Source organism: Penicillium soppii, assembly GCF_028829465.1.
Source record: "Penicillium soppii strain IBT 18220 chromosome Unknown utg000005l, whole genome shotgun sequence".
Taxonomy (NCBI): Eukaryota; Fungi; Ascomycota; class Eurotiomycetes; order Eurotiales; family Aspergillaceae; genus Penicillium; species Penicillium soppii.
In genome coordinates this window covers 785,989-807,245 of record NW_026643235.1, presented here as the reverse complement: position 1 = coordinate 807,245, position 21,257 = coordinate 785,989, and the positions used below count along the sequence as shown (strand labels likewise).

Below are 21,257 nucleotides of genomic sequence, written 5' to 3'. Positions count from 1 at the left end.
ATTGGAAGGAAATGGGTCATGTATCTTACTTCCGACGGGTGGACATTGACGCTCTGCTGCAGACTTGACTGGTGTTTAGCAGGGCACTGTCTCTACCGCTCTATGTTGTGCATCTCCATACCCTATGTCACGCTGCTCGCTTTGAGCAATGAAGACAAAGAGATCAGTCCAACTGCAAGTTGGACCCAAACGAGCAAGATCTATGTCGATAGTCTACAATGTATATCCATCGCACAATGATCGTCTGCTAACCCCAGTGGATTTGTATGATGATATAAAACAAGTACAAAGACAAAAGGTATCGAAAAAAAGCCAAGACGCCATGACCGCAAAGCATCGGTCGAAAGTTGAGGCTGGAGCGTAGATAAAAATTGGTCATCACTCGTCAATCCAGCCTTAAAGCATGCATAGATTGTGTGATTGCAGTGCCCCGAGAGAGAAACAGAGGCACACCATCTGCCAAAAACCCATTCTGTACAAATTGATATAGGGACATCCATTCCACAGGACGGGAAGGAGGACCCCAGTATCTATTTCCGTATATTTCATAATCAAACACACGTCGATTGGCTGGAATTCAAGTCGCGAGAAAGGAATCGTTGATTGTTTCCCCGAGTTGAGTGTTGTAGCGCGAATCACCGGCGGCGTTCGAACCAGGCAGATGAGCCCATAACAGCAACGGATTGGTCCATCACCCACTCGCCAACGCCGAGGTAGCTATCGACCCATTTCTTGACGTCTTTGCTGTCCGTGATCTTGTCTGAGTTGAGGCTGGGGCTGAGAAGATCCCACATGCACACATCCCATCGAATGGGGGGTGCACAGGGTGAAAGAGTTAGCCAAAAGATCATGCATAATATGATAAGTACTCAAAATGGAAGGAGAGTGTATAAAGGGTAAATCCCAAGTGGGAAGAAATATCAGAGGGAAGGTGTATTTACGTAAGGCCGGTTGACCGCTTGACACCTGCTAGGAAAGCGGAGACTATAGTTGAAGCGCCAGTTAGTTGAGGTTCCAAGGATCAAACATGAGGGCCTGAAGGACTCACAGAGAACCGCATCGAATGCGTAGTGAGTGATACGGCCGAGCTAGTTTGTGAACATCCCAAGTCAGTCATACCATGCTTCGGAGTTTGTAAACCTCAATTGGCTGATTTCAAACAGCAAGAGTATCTTACCATGATGACAGACAACAGATGTTGAGACAGTAAATTGGGTACCCGGCAGTGGTTTCAAGGCTTGAACAGATATGGAGGTAAGAACGTGACCCAAGCTGTGATAGGGTACCCATCTACGAGTCTAAGATATGATGAGGTAATCAGGATTTCACATGACACCCACTAGTTGTGGCTGGATCTGAGGCTGGAGGAGTGGCTGGAGCTGGGTACCTGACATAATCCACAATGTGGCGATCGGAGCTCTCCAGCCCTGGGCGCTAGCCTAGTTTTGGTCTATCGATAAGCGTTCGCATTCCCACCGAAATCCCCTTTCTGATACTCCGCTAGGCTCGATCAATTGAGTGTCTGTATTTGTCACATTAATTCGATAAAGGACTCCAATGTACAGCGAGCAGGCCAGCACGGGGGCCCTCCTCCGCTTTTTTTGCGGTCAACGGTCTGGAGATGTCCAAATTTTTTTTTCTGCCTAGAATTTATTCAATGCCGCCTTTACCGACACCGATGAGTTATATACTTGAGTAAATAGATGATCATTACCTACATATCTATAGATCTAAAAGAAAGATAAAGGAATAAGAAAAGAAAAGTTGAGTCAAACAATACTTGTATTTGCGATAGATTATGGCCCAGAGTCGATAAGTTGAATAAAGAAAAAAAAAAGTGTAGCATTGGGGGTTGTCCGGAGATACTTACACCGGCGTCCAACATTTTCCCTCCCGCCCCTCACCCATCCGTTTTCTCTTTCCCCTCCATCCCTCAAATCCTTTCCCTTTCTACCATCATCTCTGATCCTCAATTGATCAGAATAACTTTACCCTTTCCATTCTACAAAACTTCTTCATCACATCAAAATGGCGGCCACCAGCTCCCTCGACCACCTGAGCAACCGCATGAAGCTGGAGTGGCACTCCAAGCTTAACACCGAGATGGTGCCTGCTAAGAACTTCCGCCGTACCTCCATCATCGGTACCATTGGTATGTAACGCACCATTCTGAAGCCAAGCTTACAGAATTACCGACGAAAAAAAAGTACCCGTTACTGACTGCCATTCGATTAGGCCCCAAGACAAACTCCGCCGAGAAGATCAATGCTCTCCGCACCGGTATGGCAATCAGTCTCCAAAACAGGTACCCCTTTTCTAGATGGTAAACTGACTTGGTCATAGTTGGTCTTAACGTTGTTCGCATGAACTTCTCCCACGGCTCATACGAGGTGAGTGCCTTACCATCCAATCTCAGAGAAAAACTTCCACTGACTTGTTTGCAGTACCACCAATCTGTTATTGACAACGCTCGCGAGGCTGCCCGTACCCAGACTGGCCGACCCCTCGCCATTGCCCTTGACACCAAGGGTCCCGAGATCCGTACCGGTAACACCGTCGGTGACAAGGATTTCCCCATCAAGGAGGGCGCCATCCTCAACATCACCACCGACGAGGCTTACGCCACTGCCAGTGATGATAAGAACATGTAAGCTCCCCCATTGCTGAAAAATAAAATGGCGAAACAAGCATTTTGGCGTTTGCGCGGCGCACCCCAGCTTGGATTTGCGACGTAGATTGACGAGTGTTTGCCGACAGGTACCTTGATTACAAGAACATCACTTCCGTGATCGCCCCTGGAAAGCTCATCTATGTCGACGATGGCATTCTGTCCTTTGAGGTGCTCGAGGTTGTTGACGACAAGAACCTCAAGGTCAAGTGTCTGAACAACGGCAACATTTCCTCCCGCAAGGGTGTCAACCTTCCCGGCACCAACGTAGACCTCCCCGCTCTCTCCGAGAAGGATGTTGCCGATCTGAAGTTCGGTGTTAAGAACAAGGTTGATATGGTCTTCGCTTCCTTCATTCGTCGTGGCGAGGATATCAAGGACATCCGTGCCGTTCTCGGTGAGGAGGGTAAGGAGATCCAGATTATCGCCAAGATCGAGAACCAGCAGGGTGTCAACAACTTTGATGAGATCCTTGAGGAGACCGACGGTGTCATGGTTGCTCGTGGTGATCTCGGTATTGAGATCCCCGCCCCTAAGGTGTTCCTTGCCCAGAAGATGATGATCGCCAAGTGCAACATCAAGGGCAAGCCCGTTATCTGTGCCACTCAGATGCTGGAGTCTATGACATACAACCCCCGCCCCACTCGTGCTGAGGTTTCCGATGTTGCCAACGCCGTTCTTGACGGTGCTGACTGTGTCATGCTGTCTGGTGAGACCGCCAAGGGTAACTACCCTTGCGAGGCTGTTAAGATGATGTCCGAGACCTGTCTGTTGGCCGAGGTCGCCATCCCTCACTTTAATGTCTTCGACGAGCTGCGCAACCTTGCTCCCCGCCCCACTGACACCTCCGAGTCCATTGCCATGGCTGCCGTCAGTGCTTCTCTGGAGCTCAACGCCGGTGCCATTGTTGTCCTGACCACCAGGTATGTGTCGCGGAAAGATCTTTTGTCGTTTTTTTGACGGTATGCTGACAACTCATAGTGGTAAAACCGCCCGCCTTCTGTCCAAGTACCGCCCCGTTTGCCCCATCCTGATGGTCACTCGCAACGAGGCCGCTTCCCGCGTAAGTTGACACTGAATACTTCGAAAGTGTTGATCTTTGCTGACAAGATTCACCAGTACTCCCACCTTTACCGTGGTGTGTGGCCCTTCTACTTCCCCGAGACCAAGCCCGACTTCAACGTCAAGATCTGGCAGGAGGATGTCGACCGCCGCCTCAAGTGGGGTATCAACCACGGTCTCAAGCTCGGTATCATCAACAAGGGCGACCCCATCGTCTGCGTCCAGGGATGGCGTGGCGGCATGGGCCACACCAACACCGTTCGTGTGGTGCCTGCCGACGAGAACCTCGGTCTGAGCATGGAGTAAATCATCTGTAAACTGATCAGATGGTAAGCTTTCTGTTTTTATGTAGTGTTCTTTGTTTACCGCCGGTGTGCGGATGGGATACATACCTCTTTTTCTTCTTTTTTCTCGATGTTCTTTCAAAGCCAAGTTTGTTCTGCGCTGTGGTCTGGACCATAGTTTGCTAGAAGGTTAATGCATTGCTCATGTAAATGAAACGAATTTAATGCTTTCTGGTCGAGTTAGTTGTGGATTAGTCGAATCTAGACAATCAAAATTGAATAGACCTGGAAATAATTTTGTCTTGCAGTTCTTAGAACTGGTGCGAATTGTTGCGCCTCTTGCGCTTGTATGTAGAGTTCGCAATGTTTCGAATCAAACATTGGTCTTTCCTAATGCGGATAATAAGTTCGCACTCTCGACAAGCAATTCACAAGAGTCACCAGTCGAGGATCATGAGCTCTCGGAAAAAGAAAGGGGGAAAAAAAGAGAAAATCGAACGAAAACAAATTGCGGGGGACGAGAACGAAGTCATCAAACCTCCGAGGCTGCATGTGCCCGATATCAACCGGAGATGTATGTACCTGGTGCATTCTGCCCCCCTCAATGACATAGAAAAATAAGCCAATTTTGAAGCCATCGTGATGAAGAAATAGTCAAGGAGATTAAGCAAGAAGATAAGTTCAGAAATCGCAGTAATTTTGACCCAATGGCTAAACGTATCTCCCGGAGCCTTTGCCGTCCCGATTCCGATTTTCGCCGAGGGTTCCAATGAGCCTGTGGGATATTATTATTACGGGGTTAGCTTTGTTGATCTTTTCATTGGATTTTTGTTTTTGTTCTGTACTCTGTGGGCTATAAGATGTTTGTGTTGGGTCATTTCATTCCTTGATCGTGAACAATGTGAGGTTATGGAAATCCTGGTAATGAATACAAGGACATTCATTGATGTAGATACAATGTAAGGTGATGTGACAAAACTTTCAGTGAGAGTTCCTAGTTCCACCTAAGACTGCGCCCCTGGATATTCGCTTGCAAATATATACTGTGGTAAAATCGAAAAACATGCCTTATGTGCCATGGCATTGTAAACGCTTGATGTTGTGCCAGATGATCCCATCTCATGCAAAATGAAACAAAAAGCAGACCTTGGCATATATGCATTATCGTCAGGTCGTAAATCATTATGAAATTGATCATGCTCCCAAAGCTGTATGATAAGGCGAAGAGCATGTTCTTTAACGCACTAGAAACCGGCGTCTTCAGCATATGGGGTTCCACCGACGCTATCAACGTGATCGAAGGCATCGGTTTCAGTGACCGTGTTCTCATGTCGATGCATCGCATTGGATTGGAATTGATGCCAGCAACTGGAAAACGTCAGAACCTAGTCGTGAATATGAGAGATATTGGTAACATACCTTGGAGCTTGAAGGACGTATCTGGCCATTGCCTCGCGGAACCGGCCCTTGTACTCTCTGGGACTTGTGACTGTTGGACGATTGCGGCCACCACCGCCAAATCCTTTGTCTTTGATCCACGACTCGAGCTTTTTGTCCCAAGTGTAAGTACGAATACAGTCAATGATTCCCACCACAAGCTCGTCGCGGCTTTCATCGATTGCGACCATAAGCGAGTAGTCCATCACATCTTGGCGACCCAAGAAAAGGGTATCATTCCACACGCTCTGACTCAGCAGTTTCTTTGAGTGCTCACGGGCGAACAGAGGTGTCTCATAGATGAAGTCTACCATGTTCTCATCCAAAAGAACCTCATCCCGTTCACCTGTGCTCTGCACTTTGCGGTTTCGCATCGACCCCTTGAGATCGAAGATGCGCGTAGGAACTCGATCGTAGAACAAGTTCTCCATTAGTAACAAATACCAATTGAACTCTGTTCCTGTGACCGGGTTCTTGATGATGACTTGATAAAAACCGAACATTTTGGCGATGGCCGAGGGAAGTTCGTGGAACAAAGCCTCGGACATGATTTGGAAATAAGCGGGAGCAAACTTGAGGAAAGCTTGTGTTTCAATCGTCGAGAGTGATTTGAGAATGAAACGATCGTCGAGTGTCTTTAGAAACAATGATTTTGTCTTGCCGCCCTTCGAGTCCCACTTTGCGCACCGAGACAAGGACTCGACGATTCGATCAGCCACGCCGCACTTTTTGCGCAAAGCATCAAACTGTTCGGCGTAAAATACTTTGCACAGCATCTTTGCCGGGCCCTCTTGGAATTGGTACTTAAGATGTGTGCCCGTGGGGCGCAAAAGAGCATGCTCGACCCTTGCTTCCTTCGCAGCTTCGATGTCACCAAGCTCTGACTCGTGCTCCTCCATCTCGTCATAGCGTTGCTGGATAGTTGAAAGCTTTTCTTTATAATCGGAAGAGTCTAAAGCGAACGCCACCAGAGAGCTCGGTTCGTCTTCACGCACAATGATATTGCAATCAGCAAAGACATGATCCATGACACTAAGTGGATATTCGAGAGATTCCCATCCACTCGCAGAACGTTCAGACCAGAAGTTAGTCAGCATTTTTAGAAGTGTATTGCGTTCGTGTTTGGGAAGATCTTTGAAGTCATTTGCATCATAGTCAGTCGGGGGTTTGGCCTCTTCATGAGAATCGACTGGATGAAGCCCGTCGGCCGTGTTGCGATCCTCGTCACTGTGGTGGTCGTCATCAGACAATAGTTGAGGTTCATGGCAAATTGCTTCATCTGCCTCTACAGGCTCGGTGGGCGAACCGTTTGGCAGAGATGGCTCGTTGTTTGTAACTTGATGGGCGAGCTCGTCATTTTTACGATTTAGACCATCCTTCGGCGGCAGAAATTCATCGTTGTCAACTGGCGGATCGCGTTCTTCAACGGCCTCTCGCACATTGCGGTAAACCTCCACAATGGGCTTCGAAGAGGCCAGTGGGAATGCCCGTGAATGGGTACCCTTTGCGGCTCGTTGACGTCTCTCGCGCAATCTTTCTTTTTCAAATTCACGACTCATTTGCTCAAAATGTCTAGCAAGGTTTGAAACCCGAGAGCTGCCTCTTTTGCCTGGAGTGGACCGTGGGATGAATGAATGTCCCGAGGCAAACCGAGCAGTCTTGGAAAAGTTCAAGCCTAAACGTTCAGTCAACTTTTTGTCCGATTGCTTTGTAGGAGATACGGCTGGATTCTTTTCTGGTTCCACCATGTTGGTAAGAGATATTCTCAAGCTGGGGAGCGTAATGCCGTTGTTTGAACGTGGTATATTGGCCGGCTGAGACTGAGCACGAAACAACGGAGGAGATCGCGTCTTGCCGGAGCGTCGGAATGCCGCGTCGGTGGGTCTAGGAATTGCTGAAGACCGACGCACTGGGGTGCTTGGTAGCTCAGTGACTTCAGCATCCTCTTTTTCACGTTTGACTTCTTGCTCAGGGATGTCGGATGCTTCCGGGGGCGAGGATTCAGATGAGCCGTCGGTGGAAAGTACCGGCTGGAGATCAGGGCTGGTCAGAGCTTGGTTCGAAATGCCAGCCGAATCGACGGAGCCCCGGTCCAGTTGACCGGTAGGCACAGCCAAGTCGAGATGGCGGACTTCTTCTTGGGAGACCGCCTCATCTTGGGAAGATGACCTCTGTTCGTCGACTGTGTTCACTGATAAGGCTGCTTCATCGGCTGAAGTTGGAGGGGAGGGCGACTCCTCACGATGCTTCTTACCAGCATGCTCCTCAACAACTGAGACCAGCACATTCTGTGCCTTTTCCGGCGAAAGCGTCATGCGTCGCATCATTCGAGGCCTGTCATCTTGGTTATTTCCATCTTCCATGTCGGCCTGGGTCTGAAGCGCATCATCTGGAGATGTTGAAGCTTCATCTTTGTCAAGGAAGATCTTTTTGAGCTGTAGCGTGGCCATGTGTTTGATATCCTTTTCTGAGGGGAAGAAACTCCTCTCAAAATCAGCAAATACTGTGTCCCATTCAACAACCTTTTCTTGAACTGCACGAAGAACTTCATTCAGAGGTATGATCTCCCAATAGCGAGAACTTGTGTACTTGTCTTGTAAGTGCCGAATCAAATCGGCATGGTCGTCATGTCCCTTTTTGATCAAAAGCTCAATCTCCTTGTTGCACCTGTCCAGCAGCTCGGGTACGACACTCTCAACATTTATGCCTTCCAGGCGAGCTTGAACGGATTCCATAAACTTGTTGAGACGTTGCTCAGTACGCAGGTATACTTGGTTTCTCAACTTAAGATCGTTGTCCACCTTCCAAGTAACGCGAGGCCGGGGAACTATGATCTCGAGAAGACGAATTGGGTCGTATTGAACTCTTAAAGCGACATCCTTGAAGCCAAAGTAGCGGAGGTGATCTCGCTGCAGGTCGTGAGGGCAGACCCCAGCACGAGCATGTAGGTTTCTGCCCCAGAAAGACAGCTCCAGGTATTTTCCAAACGAATATTTCCAAGTGCTCTCAGACATGAGAGTGACTTGAGTTTCATTACCGCAGATCTTACAGCAACTCCACATAAGCACGACATCCTGAAGTCCAGGGAGCTTAGAAGGATGGGGTTGGACCAAAACGCTGATCTGGGCTTCGCCATGGACGTACTGGCGATGGTGCTCAAACATGCGCTTCTCGCAGCCGTTAACAGTGCAAAGAGAATTTGCTGTATGACAAAGGTCTTCGACATACTGCCCAAGTGTCAGGTCTGACTCGAAAATCGTATCGTCCCCATGCTCATTGTAGAACTCGAGAGCAAAAACATCAGGCCCGGAGCAAGGAACCGATGTTGTTGTGCAAACAACACTATAGAGGACGACAAGATTCTGGTGCGTATAGGGATCAAACATGTTGGCGTTGCCGGACACGTAGGCTTCCCACTGGCGTTTTTGAGTTTGGTAGTGGTAGAACGCTCGGTCGTACTCGGCATCATGAGCAGCACGCAGCACCTCTTTGACCTTTGCCGGAGCATCTTGTGGTGATTGATGGACCATCTCTGGGGTTATGAGGACAAATTTTTGGGGCTTCGCCTTTTCGTCTATGAGTTGATCAGGATTGCCGTCTTGGTCACGAAGACGTTTCAGATATGCCAATCTGCGTTCCATTTCTCGCGCACGCATCAGGAGATATGGAGGTTCGAATTTGACAAAGGGTGAAGCCGAAAGAATCTTCGTCCGGTGATCCTGAACCATGTCGTCATAATAGGTCGGCATAGGGATATCGTCTGGAACCTCTGTTGCATCGGCAGACAGGAGCACTTGGCTATCAGAACCAGCGTCAACTTTCTCAAGTGTTCCCGGTTGAACAACATTTGAATCAATCAGACTTGTGTCACCTCCATGAACGATGATTTGTGGATTGCCTCTCTGGTCTTTGTCGTGTACAATCATTGCAGTTTCTGTCGGCGAGGTAGGTATCTTTGCGAACTCATCTCGCATGACACAGGTTTCCAGGCGAAGATTGTACACAACATAGATCATGAACTCAGTGATACTTTTCACCTTTCCAAGGACTTCATCATCCCCACCGCGCAGCACAATAGTGCACCCTAGCTCTTTCGGACAGCCAGAGATGTACATATATGTCTTCTTCCGACCATTGTGAACGTAAGTCTTTACATCAAAACTGCTGCAGTCACTTTGCAAGGTGGTTGTCAACAGTTTATCCATGGATGTCACAATCCTAGTTTGTGTACATCTCGATACAGCTTCGAGGACAGAGGGCTTCACGTTATAGGCAGTTGCAATTCCAGCTTTCTCGAGAAGGCCGAGAGCCAGACCTGAAACATTTTTCTCAACCAGCAGCAAGTTTGGATGCAATGCTGAAATTCGGCTGACTAAGTTCTCCAAAAATTCACGCTCTTGTCGAATCACGGGTTCAAGACTCATGAAGTGCTGCTGCTGACGGGCGTATTCAAGAGGAAATGTAATGATCAAGATATTTGGGCGTATGATGTTTCTAGACATGCCTTTCAAAGCCAAATTTTTGGTAAAAACAAGCCCTGATACGTAAGAAGTATCACCAGGCCGACCACCTGGAATCTTCTTCAACTTAACATAGTGACGAATATCCATGTCATCACCACCTTGGACATCCGGATCAACATCGTCAGCTGCCTTCAACAGAATTGGCATCAGAGCATTTTCCCAGCCCTCTCTATTTGGCACCGTGGATTCCGCAAGCAGCTGGTTCAGGAGCTTCCGAACATGTTCCAGGCTGGCTCTGTTCAACTCAACTGGTGGCGCTTCATTACCTCTCATCGACGAACTCCGAGTCATTTTGAACCCAGCCTGTTTTGGGACAATGGGCAAAGGGATAACCGGCGACGAGGCATCGTTGTAAAATATGCTGTCCTTTGACGTTCTAGGCGAGTAACGAGGATGCACACTGCTAGCAACGCTCAGGTTACGGCGGCGAGAGAACCGGGGCAGGTTAACAGCTTTTGAGCTGGTGAGGCTTGCATCGTCCCCATCTCGGTTCATACTAGGAGTATTTCGTTCTCCGAAAGCAGATCTGCCCTTTTTCATGGCAGCAAGAAACCCGCCAAGTGATGCTCTCTCACTTTCGCCACCACTTTTGGACAATGCGCCCTCAGATACCGCAGATAAAAGACTAGGTTGCTCATCACCGCTGGAGGCGTCATCAGAAAGATATTGAGCAAGGTCAGGATCAATGATATTGTCTCTATGAAAAGCAGGCAGTCGAGATTCAGGATCCAAATCATCTGCATGTCGACGTTGGAAGGGGGCTCGATCTTCGTGATATGGCTTGAACCCCCGGATGTATTGTTGACGAGAGTGATGTCGCTTGTGACTGATTGTGTGTGGTCTCGCTCCAAGGGAAGACCGCAGGGAGCGCGAGGAGGTAGGTCGCGCCAGAGGGCGATCGGAATTGATCTCAAGAACAGCTGAGCGGCGGCTATGGCCCTCCCCGGCACGTCGTGTAGCTGGTATAGCCATTGTGGGAGTTCTCAGAACGTTGTCAATTGATTGGGATACAACAGAAGATGAATCGTCGTCGTCAACCGATGACCGCCCAGTGTTGCCCCAGCTAAGTTCGGAAACCCGAGGGTTAGCAACAATAGGACTCTGCTCGCTATCAGAGAATTCCGAAGAATCGTCATCGTGTGCGTTGATCATGTTCTCGCAAGGATTGCAAACCCGAATGCTGCCAGGCTGTCCAAAGCGTGTTCCTGAAATGAGCAGGGTGCATTTGGAATCAAAAATCTGACCGCAGGTTCGACAGTGGTGTTTTCTGCGGAATGTAGTGAAAGGCTCTCCGCAATGAAAACAGTCCTTGGCATTCTCGTCACGCATCCAAAAGTCCCTGCTGAGCAATTTACTACGCAGCTGCGATACAACACCGTCGTCCCCACTCGGTGGGCGGCGTTTGGCTTGTAGGGATTGACTAGTAGCCCGGTCGACTGCAGTGTTTAAAGGAGGCAAAGAAGAAACTGTGGCGGTAGTTTCAGCTGTGGAGGCTCGCGACATCATGTAGCCAGGCAGTCTTCCTGCGCGGGTTGCTGTGTTTGCTTTGTCATATGATCTTTCAAGAACTGAAGCCTTGGACGGTTCATTGACTTTGGCGCCCTCGTGGGGAGCATTTTTAGTCAGGCTTTTTGATAGTGTATTATTGTGACGAGGCATTTCGTCGTGAGAAGAAAGCCTCGAAAGGCTATTTGAAGCGGAAGTTGACGTTTTAGGCTCTTCATGGCGGAGAGACCCCCCCGAATGCGATCTTTCTCCTGCATGCCCAAGCACAGGACCCTGAGCCGGGTCAAGCTGCTTGGTGTTTCGCAATAAAGCCGATTGAGACGTGACATCAGCTTGTGTTTGCTGGTCTTTAATAGAGATTGACTTCCGCGACTGATTTTCTGGAGTAGGAATTGGCGGGAAATTTGATTCTTTAGGTTCGAATTGACCCTGATCCTCGTGATAGCTGTCATGTAACTTCGCAGACAAAATCGGCGACCCAGTGATGTTTTGGCTTTGTAGAGAGGATGTTTGGCTCATAGAATTATCCATGGCGCCATCCTTACTACCGATACTTGCAGTATCTGCGTTTGGAATGCCTTGGAAGGGCACATTAACAGAGTTGTTACTGGTGCGATCCGCATTCCCAATGCCATTAACATGTAGTTGAGTGACTGCGGGGTCTGCTGCGATGGCACTGCCGGTGGCCTTCGTCAAGGGCGCTATGTTGGACTTGAATCCAGGAGACGGTGACACGGAGGTCTTGGAAGATATGCTGCCACTCTTGGAGGATATTCTAGATCTCTTTCCTGTGTTTGCGTGTGGTGCTGGTTCTTGATGGGGCTGAAAATGTGGTACAACAGGCGAATGGAGTCTTGATCCTTGAGATGAATCAGGCTGTGATGGCGGGTACTCAGCCGACGCAGGGACTGAATCTGAGACAGGTTTGACGATCGAACGATCCGACGCAGCGGTTTTAGCTGCAGGGTTTTCCGTTGAGTTCTTGTCTGTAGACTTTCCGCCACCGCTGACAATATCCCTCACTCCCCCGACGGAGGTCCTGAACCGACTGTAAAGTCCACTCAGTCCACCTTGCAATTCCTCGGACAGTCGTTTCTCATCGGATGCGGATGTTGGTGCGGGCGGGGTTGTAAATTCGTTGAAGAGAGTGAGGGACTCTGATTGATAAGCTGTATTATGATAGTGATCCAAAGTTGCATTCATTGATTCTCTTTCAGTTTGAGTTGGAGCCATGGAGCCACGTGAGCCGCGTCGCCCAAGAGGAAGGAATGTAGAAGATGTAGACGGACTCTGTGAGTCCTGTAACCTTGGAATATCCATGGATGTTGACGATGCAAAAGATCAAGTTAGGCAGAAATGTCTCGGATCATCCCCACACAGGACATAGACAGTTGATAGCTGGTCATCTGGGCAGGAGTGCAGTAAGATCTCAAGATTTGAGATCGGTTGAGTATCCGACCAGTATGCAAAATCGAAAGGTCTGCATATACCTGCAAGTGCGAGCGGGTCGAGGAAGCTGTAGCGAAAAAAGTTGTACGGAGTAGATCACTCGTTCTCCGCACCCCGACCTGAATGACGTGGGTCGCTTATGTAACTCTGGCGCGTCGGACGCCTTATCGATAAGAGACGCGGGTTTTTAATGCACCACATTCTATCTGTTGGTTCTACCGTGTAGCTTCAAAGTTACAAAAGTCCAATGCCAACTGTTTGCCTCTTTCATATTTCCCGTATGCCGTCTTTCGCATTGACCACAAAGCTGGATTCGCACGATGGATCCAGTAAAGCCCTGGATCGTGCCGTTAGTCGAACGATGCCTCTCATTCTATCTCGGTCGAAGCGATGATGGAATCCAGATGGAGGATCTTGGGGGTAGTCTCAGCTTCCGCATATATGATTTTCCAGAGCAAAAAGCCACCGTTGTGACTGTAAGATATTCCGTCTGTTTGATATCGGAGCAAAGAACACAAGTAGTGCTGACTGGTATTTGGTGCCTATCTATTAGTGGGGCCAGGGAGACACAAGTCATTGTGCGACATTGACAGATTCAAAGCATCAGATCAATGCCACTATTTCACGCGACTCGCTTAACGCACTCGGTGTAGCCTCGCCCTGCCCTCCGTCGACCAAAGGAGGCCCAAGGCATCTCGTTGACCTTCCTGACATAAGGCTCGTTTTTATTTATTCAAAGCCTTCTCCGGAGGTTGAGCTTCATATTCATCAATTTCGCATCCACCAGAATGCAATTGCGAAAGGCGATGCCCCTAAACCGAAGCTCAAAAAAGCACCGACTCTCAAACCCCTGATGGCCAAGGCATACCAAAAAATTCAGAAAAGTCAACAACATCCCGGCTCTCGTGCTCAAATTAACATTGCCTTGGACGACTCATTCCTCTCTCAACATGATCACGATCTATCAAATCGTTCCCCAGAGGACGCGATATCCCAATCACTCTTCTCGCAGGCTCCGTATAACCTCCATGGTGTGCCAAAGCATCAAGACCATCCCAACGTTAATCGTGTCTCACTCGGGAACTCAAAGGAGCTTTTGGCGCGTCTCGCTGGCCTTGATTCAATTCCGAACAACCCCAACCCAAAAAACATTTCAAATTTTCCAGGTACATCTCTTGATTTGGATAATTGTCGGCAGTCCCCATTGAAGATAGACAAGACATCTATGGTACAAGTGCATAACTCGAATTTATCCAGAGAACTCAGAGGAAAACGACTCTCGGGCCAGGGACTGCTTAAGCGCACCAGTGTACCACATGCTAGTAGCTCGATTCTCGATTCAACTCGCGCCGATATCAGCCAAGGAGCTGATGGCTTGGAGGAGCAACAAGTGAAACGCCCTGGACATTCAACAACCAAGGCGGCTGATGATGACACAATACGCAAGGTTGCTGGAGGTGAAAGCCCGCAGCCCTCAAAAAAGAGACATCGCGACAGTACCGACGTACAATCGCAAACCTCTCGTAACGATGATCTACAATCCGATGATGCGCAAACCGCAAAGTCTACATCGCCATCCAACAAGCGACAGCGAACTGATGCTGGAGAATCGGTACCAGCAGATTCACCTGAAACCGAGCTGTCGCCAAATGAACGTATGTTTACATTTCCAGGTGTGCAAATAATAGGCACCAAATCCGTTAGAACGCCCATGATGAAATACTGGGAAGGAATGACAACAATACCTGCAAGCGAAGTCAATATCCCAAAAGATCAGGTGAAGCTTTTGGGTGAACTCAAATGGATTCCGCAGGATCCCGGCGTATCTGAACGTCTGTGCCATGTACCGCCTGATCTGCTATCGCGATGGAACAAAATCGCGCAAAGAAGACAGCACTGGGCGGAAAAACAAGAGCAAATTCACGATCGTCCTCTCACCCCAACTCCCCAGGGTACCAACCCATCTGTCAATGGATCTCAGTCCGTTGGCACGCCAGTGTCCGAGTGGGAACCCAGCGAGCCCAGCTACTCACCTCGGAACATTCTTCCCCCAGACTCATCCCCAACTCGTAAAGGGGCTGACCATGCAACGCCAATACGGGCGGGCACTCAAGATAGTGGCGGACAATTCCAAGCAAGCCGCGATGTGGACACAGGAAATGAAATCCAGATCGTCTCCCAAACTCAAACTATACGGCCGAACTTTGTTGATTCCAGAGACGTTCCTAATGAAATATCAGAACATATTTCTCAGCCTCTTAACGAAGAATCAATGAAATCGAGGGGGCATGAATTTCCGGTTCCTGTTGCTGGCAGTAATCTATTTCAAACCCTTGATCGTTCAAGGTCAGCAGACGTGAAACAAAAAGAGCATGATCCAAGTTCAACCCAAAAAGGACTCCATGATCAATCAGGCCCTGGAAATAAACTTGATGTTTCTAAGCCTCACGATGAACAAAGTGGCGATGAGAGTGATGAGAGTAATTATGATGAGATGGAGACATCTGTTCCTTACGCGCTAGGGGAAAATTTTCCATTGAGCAGCCAGCCAGAGCAGGAAATGTCTAGCTCAGGACCATCGCTTCCAAAATTTATTGGCGCAAATATCCAAGTGGTAGAGACACCTGTCGTCAAAACCACGCGCCGACGCTGTGAGAAGCAAAATGAAGAACAGGTTAGATACGAGATTCCTAGCTCATCATCTCAGGGTGACGTGACTTCGTCTTCGTCCCGTGTTCTCAATACCCACCACTCGCAAGATAGTCACAGGCAGAGTGGCTTGTCCCAAGAGGCACCGAATCCATCTTTGCCCGAACCTGAAAACGACTCGCTGCGAGTAGATGTACTTGGGACTCAGACTCAAATAAGCTCCATGCAAACTAGCAGCATACACGCGCCATCGCAAGCGACTCTTCAGTCATCATCGGACGTTGTGCTCGATTCATCACGACCTGTCCAACGTCAGCGTGGCTCATCAATTTTCCGCTTGGAGCCCTCGGACCACCCATCGTCTTTGCCCTATGCTAGCCCTCATCCGCCGGCCTTATCTCGTCCCAATGAACCAAGGCAAGATTTCACACGAGAGCATTTCACCCCTGAGGGAGCCTGGCAACTTCTAGGGTCGCCGTCTAAAGCCCCTCGTTCACTGTCTGGAAATGATCCTGCTGCTCAGAAGCCATCACATACTCCAGACGTCGAGTTAGTGGCGCGACGTCAGGGATTTATCGGGAAGGACAACAGATCCGCTGAAGCACAAAGGATCTACGAAAAGTTTCGCAACGCTTATTCGCCTTATTCCGGCGACTTTACCCATTTCACCAATATGTGCTCGAAGCTGCGCACCATCCGAGAAAAGGGCATCTTGTGGCGATCATTCTTGTGGGATGATTTCATCATCTTGAGTCTGGAGGAGTATCCACGTTACCTGGAACAGCACGCGGATCAAGACCCAGAGACACTAGATTATGGAGAGTTCTTCTGCTCAAAGTTTTCGCGCCCTCGATACAAAAAGCGGAGTTTAACCGCCAATGAAATTGAAGTGGCCGCATCCCAGGTTGTTCCACCTCCTATGGCCAGCCCAGAAAGTCCGCCAAATCCATCCCAATTGGTCATCAAAACAGAAGCAAAAGAGGAAAACCAGAATGAGCTGTTGCAGGGTGAAGGCGCAAATATTTCTTTCACAGCGAGTCTTGTAGACAAATTTTCTGATCTTCGCGCTCGATCCTTGGGTTTCACGAGCAACGTTGACCAAAAGCCTACGGTTGCTGAGCTGGATACAGAAATGGTCGTTTCAACACAGTCTGACGCAAATTCGATTCACTCTACGTCTCATCAAAGCGATATTGATATGGCGGAAGATGATGTGCCCGAAATTGATGAGACACAAGAGGCAGATTATTCCCATCATGAGACTGCCAGCATTGAACTCGGCGACGATGTTGATGACCGCCATGTCTCTCACTCTTCCGCTCTAGATCCGACTGCAAGTTCTGCTGACTATTGTGATCCCGAGCCGCCAAGGCAGCGAGAGCGAAGGCCTTGGTTCCGTTCTCTCAAAAACATCTTCCCGACGGGTCCTGTGTGGTCCGACGACCCCAATACGCCGTTCAAGCGCTGGGCTCGCCAGGATCAGAACCTGCTCCAAGAAATCAATCGTCGCGGCGGGACTAAAGTTACACTTGATGAGAAGGGAGTCATCCGTCGGCCTACCTATAACCGAGGGGCGAAGAGCACTCAGGGATTGTGATATCCTACTTTTATATTCACAAACTGTACTTTTATCTCTTTTAGTCATTTCAGATGCTACCTCTATGATGCGGCCGCACCATACATAATGGAAGATACCAAATCTTTTCATTTTATTTCATCATTTGGGGATTGAGAAAAAAGCAAGTGGCCAGCATGTTTCTATCCTCGGTTCCCTTTTTCCATGTAAGTATTTGTAATTATCTTCACGTTCGATGATATGCATATGGACATGCGTATGTGTACTCGTTGACTACTACTACTACTAGTACTAACTAGTACATCTGTATTCAATTCACGAAAACTCTGTCACGCCACTAACGAAATTTCCATTGAAACCTAAAACATACAGGTATCCACAGGTATCCATTAATCAAAACATCATTACGGAGTAGTTAGGTTCACAATTGATCTACGGAGTAGTGGAGAGAAAAACCCTCTTCTAGAGGTCTGACCGACCTTCGTTCCCGGGTTTCCCGCGGCCCCCAAACGCCTCTGACATCAAACAACGGCGCAAAGCTAGTGAAATGGAGATCGGCGGCCTTTCGTGCCACCTGGGATCTAGCACATGCCTATTTAATTAACGCCATCAGTTTCGGACTTATGCTCTATTTTACGATAGCGTTGGACCAAATTTGTACAACCCGCTGTGGAGCAAGCTTTAAGAGTTAGCTTTGTAGAGATCGGACATGAGTATTGGAAAATTCAAGGCTTTGATTCTTCCTCATTGGCGGACGGGGCTGCATTGCACTACTTGTATCAAGTTTACCAAAATCAGAGGAGGTGTTGAGATATGGATTTTGTGTTGGAATGAGATTTTGCAGGTAGATAAATACCAATGATGTCTCTGTAGAGGATCAGAAAAATATACAAAAATGCAATTGGTTCCTCCCCAGAGACCGCGATCTCACTGTGCAAACATGGTACTCATAAAAAGTTCAATGCAAAAAAATGGTCATTAAAAACATGCAAGAAACCACAGGAACGCCTTGGTATAGCCAATCTAAAATCGCTTCATGGGATTGTACGGTCAAAAATAAACTCGAATTTTTCGTTTAGGCGTGACGGAAGGGCTCATAGGCGCTTGGCTGGTGGTTGGGGGATTGGTGGGTCATGGGGATGTCGTTGTGGGGAGGATAGGAGGTGTTTTGGCCGTGCTGGGGGGCATAGGGCTGGGAGCCGAAGGGAGGGTGGGCGGCACCGATGGGCTCGTATGTGTAAGGAGCCTTCTCGGCAGTGATGCCGCCACGGGTGTTGTGGCGGTCCTTGTGGCCGTAGGGGGAGCGGCCAGAGCAGCAGCAAGTGCTCAACATCCAGAAGAAGGTAGCGGCCAGAGAGAAGGCAACCGCGAGCCATGTGGCGGCGTAGATGTTCTTGCCCATTGACACATCGATGCCATAGGCTTCCATGGCTGTTCCGAGGGAGCCTTTCGCGATGGAGAACATGATCGTCGAGGTAAGAGAGGCGCCCAATGTGAAGAGGAAAGAGACAATCGAGACAATGGTGGTGACACAGCTGCCCCAGCGACTGAAGATGGCGAAGATACCGACTAGGATCTGGGCGCAGGTGGCGATGAATGCGACAAGGTAGGCGATGAACATCCACTTGGAGACGGCCTTGTAGACCTTCATGATCTTCTTCACACCGCTGCCAAGCTCAGATTCAAGCTCAGATTCGCTAACACCCAGGACCGAAGAAGGGTTGAAGTAAAATTCGGCCTTAGGCTTTGTGCATGAAGTGACGGTGTCCTTGCTATTGGTGATGTTACCCTGGCAGTAACCCCAAAGACCAATGTCATAGAAATCCGCGATGGTGGAATCATCCTGCAGTGTGTCGATGAGCTTTGTGATATCGCTATCGGAGACATCAATTCCGGCTTCGCTAAGTTTGTTCTCGATTGTTGATATGGCGTCCGAATTTGAGCTCATGTTTGAAAGGTCGAGCTGTAAATAATTAGTATCAGAAAATGGACTTTATATTTGGAGCAGATTACTTACTCGCATGAAGTAAAGGTTGTTCAAGGTGGAGGAGCTGGCTTTGGTGCAACCCAATCCCACCATAATGATACAAATCAATGACGCGATGGTCAAGACATAGGGTGTGAAAATACACACAACGCGACCGGCTTTCCCCATAATGAGATAGGTTTGCGTATAGGATGAATGAAAATGGATATAGAGAGAAGAGGGAAGTGGATAAGATATGAATGAGAACTAACACACGGGGGAGGTCCAAGGTTTTAATAGCTGATCGAAATGTAAATAAGCTGTACAGCCTTGCACTAAAAACTCCAGCCTCCCTGGAAAGAGGCGCAGGAAAGAAAAGGAAGATCAGCGGGCCAATGAGAGGCTGAGCGGTCACGTCCTCTGGGCCACGTTTGCTTCTATTTGTGGCTTCCACTAGTCTTGATTGGGGTTAGCGGAATCTTATCTTCCATCCCTAGTCGTACTTTTTTGCACCTCAAGGTATATAGTATCTGCAAAAAGTGACATATACTACATGTTTCAGACAATATTAATAATTATGTTAGTTTTATCCTGCTTTCCTTGACTTTTTTTATACACAATTTATCAAGACATAGCAGATACATGGGGAATGATAACCAAAATTTTGTACCTGAATACCAATTTCGATGTATCGGGTTACCATGGTTGACCGCCCAAGGATCAACATTCCACCTAGGAAGTGGCCACAACAGGCCTCGTCATCCTTTCTACCCCGTACAGCCTTGTGGACCCAACGTAACAAATTTCCCTTTTACACTCCGTGGACATGTTCTACAATAATTGTACTCATAGGCTACCCCGTTTTTGTCTTGGCACTAGCCGGTTTCCGAAGCTTTGTACACATTCCGCCCGGTAGACTATCAATGTTGATGCCTTGTTCTATATTTATGTTTTAACATAAACTTTTCTGGAGTAAAAGCCCCCGCTGACGAAATTATATACGACCATTATCCATGAACGCTCTCAATATTCCAGATCTTAACTTCTACGACAAAAAGCCACGCATGCAGATCCTCAAGACCTGATTCTTCCCGGTACATTTGACGTATGACCCTAACAATCGCATGGCAAAATTGGCGCCAAGACTGATATACTCTTAACCTACTCTTACAGGAAGATTGCTGCACTATCTGCCAACCAAATTAATTGAAGGCTCAAAAATGCCCTAGCAACCGCGCTTGGCAGCTCACACGATCACCCTTGTACGATATATATGTTTACAAATATGTAGTTAGTTATACAGTGTATGGTTTCAGCATCGATAATACACCCGCATAGGCTGCGCCACTTGAAGGCTCTTTGTTAAAAGATATAATCACCCCACTAAGGGCCAGCAGCCCACAGCAATGCATCCAGTCAGATGTATCGCCAAAATAACCAACTCAGCATCCTGGTAAACGCCGTCTCGCACTGATCGTTCACACCAAACTCGCCCAGCACTCCTACCTTGTTGTTATCATTCAGCCAATGCGCCGCGGCTGTCACGCGTTCCTTTTCAATTGTAGTCGACACACATTTTCCGCTGGTCCCTGATCTGCGAGGTATTGATGCATCTCATAAACGATCTTGTCATGTGGAAACGTGAGATCCTTGAGATTGCCCTTCACGTTTATAAGTGCCCCCCACGGATGTACTAGGATGTTGCTCCCGCTGCACGGATATCATGGCTACCTAGATGAGGTTCAGCACGAGGTCATCGCCGATGAGGCACACGATTTCAAAAACCACAGTTCTGAGATTTCCCGGCTTCTGCGCGCGCAGGAATCTGAGAAGATCACCCTCGCTACAGCGACTCCAATGTTGCACTCGGTGCAGGTAAGTTGCCTCTACCTCAAACGTACCTTCGGTCTGCCAAGTGCTTTACAGATGCATCGATCGTGTCGAGGTCTGCTACTAGTTTATGTGAGCCAGATCTCCATATTGCTCGCAATTCACATACCTAACAAAGGAGGTAATCTGGCTGGTTCGACATCATTGAACATATTCCTGGGATCATAGTCAATAGTGAGGTTGAAGTGGGTTTGAAGTGATCGTTGATTCGATCCACGTTGACTTTCCCAAAGATTCAATGATCTTG

The 21,257-nt window shown here is 48.4% G+C and overlaps 6 protein-coding genes across 6 annotated transcripts; 3 read left to right on the top strand and 3 right to left on the bottom strand.

Moving 5' to 3' along the window:
• Positions 1 to 635: 635 nt before the first annotated feature.
• Positions 636 to 794, bottom strand: N7529_005719 (DUF1748 domain-containing protein; the record flags this gene model as incomplete). The annotated part of the gene is made up of 1 exon (XM_057241246.1): positions 636 to 794. The coding sequence occupies one exon, from the start codon at positions 792 to 794 to the stop codon at positions 636 to 638; it is 159 nt and encodes a 52-aa protein (XP_057096605.1).
• A 1,234-nt stretch (positions 795 to 2,028) lies between these two features.
• Positions 2,029 to 4,036, top strand: N7529_005718 (pyruvate kinase CDC19; the record flags this gene model as incomplete). The annotated part of the gene is made up of 7 exons (XM_057241245.1): positions 2,029 to 2,152; positions 2,236 to 2,280; positions 2,344 to 2,390; positions 2,445 to 2,647; positions 2,758 to 3,591; positions 3,650 to 3,731; positions 3,788 to 4,036. 7 exons carry the CDS (start codon positions 2,029 to 2,031, stop codon positions 4,034 to 4,036), a joined length of 1,584 nt encoding a protein of 527 aa, XP_057096604.1.
• Positions 4,037 to 5,258: 1,222 nt separating this feature from the next.
• Positions 5,259 to 12,800, bottom strand: N7529_005717 (1-phosphatidylinositol-3-phosphate 5-kinase FAB1; the record flags this gene model as incomplete). Its single annotated transcript, XM_057241244.1, has 2 exons — positions 5,259 to 5,382; positions 5,434 to 12,800. The coding sequence occupies 2 exons, from the start codon at positions 12,798 to 12,800 to the stop codon at positions 5,259 to 5,261; spliced, it is 7,491 nt and encodes a 2,496-aa protein (XP_057096603.1).
• Positions 12,801 to 13,782: 982 nt separating this feature from the next.
• N7529_005716 (uncharacterized protein) lies at positions 13,783 to 17,175 on the top strand (the record flags this gene model as incomplete). The annotated part of the gene is made up of 1 exon (XM_057241243.1): positions 13,783 to 17,175. One exon carries the CDS (start codon positions 13,783 to 13,785, stop codon positions 17,173 to 17,175), a length of 3,393 nt encoding a protein of 1,130 aa, XP_057096602.1.
• Positions 17,176 to 18,229: 1,054 nt separating this feature from the next.
• Positions 18,230 to 19,309, bottom strand: N7529_005715 (SUR7/PalI family protein; the record flags this gene model as incomplete). Its single annotated transcript, XM_057241242.1, has 2 exons — positions 18,230 to 19,117; positions 19,172 to 19,309. 2 exons carry the CDS (start codon positions 19,307 to 19,309, stop codon positions 18,230 to 18,232), a joined length of 1,026 nt encoding a protein of 341 aa, XP_057096601.1.
• A 1,509-nt stretch (positions 19,310 to 20,818) lies between these two features.
• N7529_005714 (SNF2-like protein) lies at positions 20,819 to 21,158 on the top strand (the record flags this gene model as incomplete). Its single annotated transcript, XM_057241241.1, has 2 exons — positions 20,819 to 20,995; positions 21,129 to 21,158. 2 exons carry the CDS (start codon positions 20,819 to 20,821, stop codon positions 21,156 to 21,158), a joined length of 207 nt encoding a protein of 68 aa, XP_057096600.1.
• Between the last annotated feature and the right edge of the window lie 99 nt (positions 21,159 to 21,257).